Consider the following 6,332-nt stretch of genomic DNA (forward strand, 5'->3'; position numbering starts at 1 on the left):
TCAGCGCCGCCACACGCTCGCGTCATGATACTGTCATGAACGTGTGTTCAAAGTGACGCAGTAGAGATGAAAATGTGGAATAAAGTCGTTATTTTTGTTTTCTTTGCGCAAAAAAGTATTCTCGTAGCTTCGTAACTTTACAGTTGAACCACTGATGTCACACGGACTACTTTGTTGATCATCTTGGTACTTTTCTGGACCTTGAACGTGGTAGTTACCTTGCTGTCTATGGGAGGGTCAGAGAGCCCTCAGATTCCATCAAATATATCTTAAATTGTGTTCCGAAGATGAACGGGGGTCTTACGGGTTTGGAACAACACGAGGGTGAGTAATTAATGACAGAATTTTCATTTTTGGGTGAACTATCCCTTTAATGTAGGTATATTGTTTTTGAGCATTATTAAAAAATATCTATCTATCTATCTATCTATCTATCTATCTATGGCCCATGAAAATTCAAACTTAAAAGCCTTTTCAAAACTTGAAAGTTTTTGTCAAGTCAGTATTCAAAGCCTGTTTTGGCTAATTTAGTTTTACTAGTTATATATATAATTATTTATATATTACAGTTATATATTACAGAATTTCTTTTCATTTCAATTAATATTCATTCTTCCCTACATTCAAATTTAAATTGCATTTCTGCATCCTGTTTGTTAACTCAGATCTTAAAATCCATAATAAATAATTAAATTTACCATAATTATCCTAACATTTAATTACCATATTCATATATTCATAAGGTATTTATAAGATATTCTAAAGAATGCTTTTGCATGTTTTAAGCCTTAATTGACAGCAGCTCTCATCTGTGCTGCTCCAAATACTGCTGTATCTCTCAGCAGCTTACATCATCCCATTACTTTTGATCATCTACAAAAGTAAGTCCTTAAAAACTGTTTTTGTAGTGTTTTTTGGGGTCATTAGAGGTATTTGGTTAGTCAGTCATCACTAGTACTATTGCTCATGCATGCATATGGTTAGGGATTTGAACTAACGTTCACATTTTTTATGCTATCTTTGTGACAGCTTATGTGTTGAGTTATCCTGACAGCCGACTCGCTTTAGACATGTGTCTACTGTTTCTTATGGCCAGTCTTGAGGTCCTGAGGGTGTACTGGGGTAAGTTTGGCAAGATCCTGTTTTTGTTTAGGCAATCCATGAGCAAAAAAACTTCCAATGGCCTCTCTTCCTCAGGGGTCAGGGGGAACCTACAGGAGAGCGAGAGCTACACAGCTTCAAATTTGATTGCAACAGGTGCCACAGTGCTCGCACGTGCTGCGAGCTGACGTCATTATCGGCTCCATCCTGATCTGCTTGTATGGTCTAACAGGAATTGTGGGGCTCGGGACGCTGGCGCGCTTCACCAGGTCAGAGTTCATATGCTTGTACACTCTATATTGGCACTGATGGTTCCATGAAGAACCTTTAACCTCCATGGAACCTTTCCATTCCACAAGAGGTTCACAAATGGTTCTTTTAAGAACTGTTCGCTGAAAGATTCTTTAAGGAAACAAAAAAGCTGCCTTGCTTTGTAAGGCTGCATCAAAAGTGAAATGCTTAACGCAGCAATTCCGAGCATCATCCAAACAGCATTTTTCCTGCAAAAACTCACGGGACAGTTGATTTGCAATTGATTTCACTTGAGTTTGTCAGTAAATGTTGGTGAACTAACAACAGATAATAAGCATAAAAATATGTAACACATTTATTGAAATCCAATTTTGCTTGAGCACGTCACACTTTCTCACAAAATATGATGTGCAGTTTCAAAACTTTTGACATTCAACCGCTTTTGTTTAATTTTAATAAGAGCTTTAAAGCTAATACACATACAGTAGTCAACATTTGAAGTGGATCAAAAAAGTTCATCAAAGTTGTTCTAAGACAAGAACGCATTTTGGTTTTAGGTTTTAGGACAACTTTGATGAAAGATTTTGATCCACTTCAAATGTTGACTACTGTAAATAATTTGAAAAACTTCATATTTTGTGATTTTTTTGTTGTAGTTTTATTCATATTTTTTAACTCAGCTTCATCAAATTAGGTAATATTACACCTTTTTTGCAAATCAGAAGACATTTTTTTCAAGATGCAGGGCTGTGTTATAGCTATTATGTTAAATTATTTCCATTTCTAATACATTTTTATATTTCTATAAATTATTTATAATGATCACATCAATCAACACTCCATCTCCCATGATGGCAAAGCAAAAACCAGATTTGTGATAACTTTGCAATTTTATACAAAATAACAGAACTGAAATAATCACATGACATAAGTATTCAAACCTATGCTATAACATTTGACATTTAGCTCAGGTGCATCCTATTTCTCTGGATCATCTCAGAAATATTTCTACACTTTGACTGGTGTAAATCTGTGGCAAATTCAAGTCAACAGGAGAAACTACTGAAATATTTTTGTAAGATTTTTCCACCAGAAACCCTCTACTGGAACTGAAGTAATTTGATTCTGTCACTCTCTGTGAAGGGTTTGAATCAGCTGAGCTTGATTAAAGCACACTAGCTTGGAGATGCCACATTGTGTTCGCGCTGCTCAGATAACACTAACTGACTGGCGGATCAACAAAAGTTGTGCGTCCTGGAATCATTTCCTTTCATTGAAATGCACATTAATATTGCAGCACAGACATGGAGTGCATAATTATTCTACCTTGTAATATACCCCGTTCTCACCAAATTCTGAGATATACGCATATCTTTCTCATATTACTGCATTGTAACGAAGTAAAATTTTGACTATTAAATGCATTTTGTACTTGCATTCATAAAATACTTGTCTAATTCAATAGTGTCTGTTTTACACAATATTTCATGTGAAATATTTTAATATTTGTACTTGCAGAGCATCATGTGTTTATCTTAGCAACATGCTAACAGCAAAGTCTATGTTCATGGCTTGGCTATCAGCACAATGCAGCTGCCGTAACCCAGACTGTAACGTCACTGTCAGAACAAAAGATTTGTAAAATGAGCGTGGGGACAAAGCAAGAGATGCAGTCAATCTGTCGGCCCACGCCGAGCCGCAGATACAGTGATCGGCCTCCTGAATGAACCACACTTCAATAATGCAAGCTTTAGACTGGCCTTCAGAAACTAAGTCGATTTTCATTCATGGGAAAAACACGGGAAACAAAAGAGACGGACAATTATTAACATTAGGCTCTTAAAAGTCAGATGGTGTATTCTCACATCTGTACCCTGTAGAGTTTCTGAAGAAATCCCAACTGTGTCTCAAACTGCTTAAATTTGCCAAGACACCAAAGTATACGCAGAAGTCAATCTAGTTTTATTTTAGGAGAAACATCCGAGACACATTTGGTACTGAAGTGAAACATAACCATGAAGTCTCATAATCATTATGTCTTGTGCTTACTTTAGCCTGGTTTCTCATGACAACACTATTTAGTTTTATTGCTATGCAATCAACTAGTTTGCTTATCTATAAATCAAAGTTTGATTATAATTCGTAATCTGCCATATATAATAGTATTTTCATAAATAATACTTGACAACTGTTGTTTGTAAACATTTCCCGAATGCAGAATTATACAACTTTTTCTAGATCACTTACCTGTATAAGACTGGGATCTGCATGTCATGTGTACGTCATTTAAAAATGTTGTCAAAAATATTAATTTTCTTTTTTGAAGTAGACACTTTTAATGTGTACGATCCCTGTTTCTTTAATAAAAAATACTTTAAAGTGAACACTTTTGAAACTCATTTTTAATCATTTGTTCAAATTAAGAATGCATTACATTTGTGTTCTGTTGCAGGAATCTCTGAGGCAAGGAGCTCTGGGACCAAGCTAACATTGCAAGGAGTTTGGAGAACATGGTGCCCATTACAGGACCCTCTTTGGCAGCTGTAACAAACTTCTGTTTCATGGAGGGGGCACTAACTGGCACTTCTGGGACCAGGAGGCCATGACAGATGAAGGGAGCTTGATGGGAGCTTTTGAACTGAGATGCTTTGGTTTCTGTCTGTGGCTGAACCTTATCACAGGAACCTCTGAAGAAGTAATGACGGGAATATCTGGAACCAGGTGGCCACGACAGATACCTCTGGGCCTATATGGGGATCACTGGGAGCTTGGAGCCCAGGGTGGCTGTGGACTAAGACGGCTTTTGGAGCTGGCTCTGGCCTTTACAGGAACCTCTGAGGAGGCAATGACACCGTTGGGGTGCCTATGACAGGTGTGGAGCAGCCATAGCAGGAACCTCTTTAGTAGCTGTGGCTTGCATGGTGGCAGAGAATGCAAGCGCTGTCATTGTGGAGGTGGAGACAGAGAGCTCTGGTATTTGGACAGCAGGAACCTCAGGAATGGAGTGGTCATGATGGGAAAAACAAAAGGGGCAACCAAAAGAAGTATGTACATATATACAATATGTACACATCCCTCCGGAAGCAGTACCGCCAGATGCAAATACTGCTTCCTCAAGCCAAGACGCAAGACGCTACACAAGGCTTGGTCGCCCCGCAAGACGCAAAGCTGCATGAGAGACGCCAACTGGAGTGGTCTTATGTGACGACCTGAGACAAAACAGAAAAAACAACAGGTTTGACTTTTTGGTTCCTTCCCATGAGAAATTAATTCTTTTTAGCTGGTCTCAGGTTCACTACCTTAAACCAGTTGTGGGACATGATTTGGCCCAGACCAAGTCGCCGGCTTGGCTTTTCATGCAGGAGAGCCCTGAGGAGGTGACAGCATTCTGTGCAGGAAGACGGGAAGGACAGTTAACCTAGAACTTTACACCTTAAATTACCTTAAACTTTCTCTGTTTGATCATGTTATTCAAAACTAAATAGTTTCTATGATTATGATACATTTTTTTTTGTGATGAAGATCTCACCTTTTGACAGGCCGGGTTCGGACCAGTGCTTGTAATGCAGCAGGAACAGGTCATAGTCACTAGGGAAACGTCCACATAACATTGTGAACATTAGAACCCCTAGTGACCAGACTGTTGCCGGCCTGCTGTAGTACTTCCCCCTGCTGTGGTACTCTGGAGGGGAGTACACTGCTGTGCCTGCAGGAGAGAGGAGTTTGTATGATGTGCAAGTTTGCATTAATGCAGCACGATTGTTCTGTATCTATTAGGAAGAAATTAATTATATCATGCATACTAGAGATCGACCGATATGGGTTTTTCTATAACCGATGCCGATGCCGATGTTTAGAGGTCAGGGTCAGCCGATGGCCGATATGTGCTGCCGATTTTTATGATATATAAAAAAATGACAAATATCGGCCCGATATATCGGCCGACCTCTAATGCATACCATGGTATGACTTGTATGGTGACCTCCTCAGAATGTCCCCGCATCCGAAGTCAATCAGCTTGACTTCGGATGTCTCCCTGTTTATCAGTAGGTTCTCCAGTTTGACGTCACGGTGGAGCACTCGGCAGAGGCAGCACATGTTTGCAGCGTGAGCTGCCTGCCACATGATTTGCCGCACTGTTTCTTCATCAAGGCTTCCACCGCAACGCCTCATGATCTCTATCAGATTCTCACAGGGAGAGGGACATTCGAGGACCATGACGAAGTGGTCAGGGTGGTCCTGCCAGTCCAGCAGCCTGATGATTTCTGGCACGCTGGGACCTTTATTCACCAGGATGGTGAGGGCGATTTCTTTTGGAAGGGGGACTGGATGATCAGGCTAGAAGACAGATTGTTTTTATATAGGGATTTGTTTTGGGAAATGTTTTATATTGTTTATATAGTGCAATGTACTTACAATGAATATACATTCTGTGTGCTGTGTCTTCGTGACATTTCAAAGCCACCTGATGAACAAAAATAGAACTTAAGAAACACTAAGAGGGCTTAGAGTAAAGGATGAGACAGGACAAACATTTGATGGCTTGATAATGCGTTATTTATATGAACTTACTTTAAGATCATCCTCCAGACATCTCCCTTCATACACCACGCCAAATCCACCTTTCCCCAGCTGATCACCAATGTGTAGTGGCTGAAGATGTAGTCTATTAAAAGAAAAAATAACATTAAAATATTGTCTTGCGATGTGTCAGGCAGTAATTATAATTTTTTCATGTAATTATACATTTTAATGACTGAATATTTATAGTTTCAACTAGGGCTGGACGATATGGCCAAAATTGATATCACGATATATTTCTTAATTTCGGTCGATACGATATAATTCCGATATCGATATGAACACTATTTATCTGAAATAGAAATCTTTTGTAACATTATAAATGCCTTTATCATCACTTTTGATCAATTTGAAGCATCCTTGCTAAATAAAAGTATAATTTCTATAATTTCTTTCCC

At 38.9% G+C, this 6,332-nt stretch overlaps 1 protein-coding gene and 1 long non-coding RNA gene across 3 annotated transcripts; one reads left to right on the forward strand and one right to left on the reverse strand.

Annotated features, from left to right (window-relative positions):
- The first annotated feature begins 1,032 nt into the window (after positions 1–1,032).
- LOC107754337 (uncharacterized) lies at positions 1,033–4,352 on the forward strand. Its single transcript, XR_001641576.1, has 3 exons — positions 1,033–1,122; positions 1,198–1,370; positions 3,806–4,352. It is a non-coding gene; the product is annotated as an uncharacterized LOC107754337 (long non-coding RNA).
- LOC107754384 (serine/threonine-protein kinase pim-1-like) lies at positions 4,352–5,691 on the reverse strand. Of its 2 annotated transcripts, XM_016570800.1 has the most exons (4): positions 5,313–5,627; positions 4,883–5,059; positions 4,653–4,741; positions 4,352–4,562 (listed from the first exon to the last, which is right to left on the reverse strand). In XM_016570800.1, exons 1-4 carry the CDS (start codon positions 5,569–5,571, stop codon positions 4,551–4,553), a joined length of 537 nt encoding a protein of 178 aa, XP_016426286.1. In that variant the 5' UTR covers positions 5,572–5,627; the 3' UTR covers positions 4,352–4,550. The 2 variants fall into 2 exon arrangements, with proteins under 2 accessions (XP_016426286.1, XP_016426287.1); XM_016570801.1 differs by having other exon boundaries at positions 4,352–4,741; positions 5,313–5,691.
- Between the last annotated feature and the right edge of the window lie 641 nt (positions 5,692–6,332).

The sequence above is a fragment of the Sinocyclocheilus rhinocerous genome, unplaced genomic scaffold, assembly GCF_001515625.1.
Source record: "Sinocyclocheilus rhinocerous isolate Xijiao unplaced genomic scaffold, SAMN03320098_v1.1 scaffold561, whole genome shotgun sequence".
NCBI classification, from domain to species: domain Eukaryota; kingdom Metazoa; phylum Chordata; class Actinopteri; order Cypriniformes; family Cyprinidae; genus Sinocyclocheilus; species Sinocyclocheilus rhinocerous.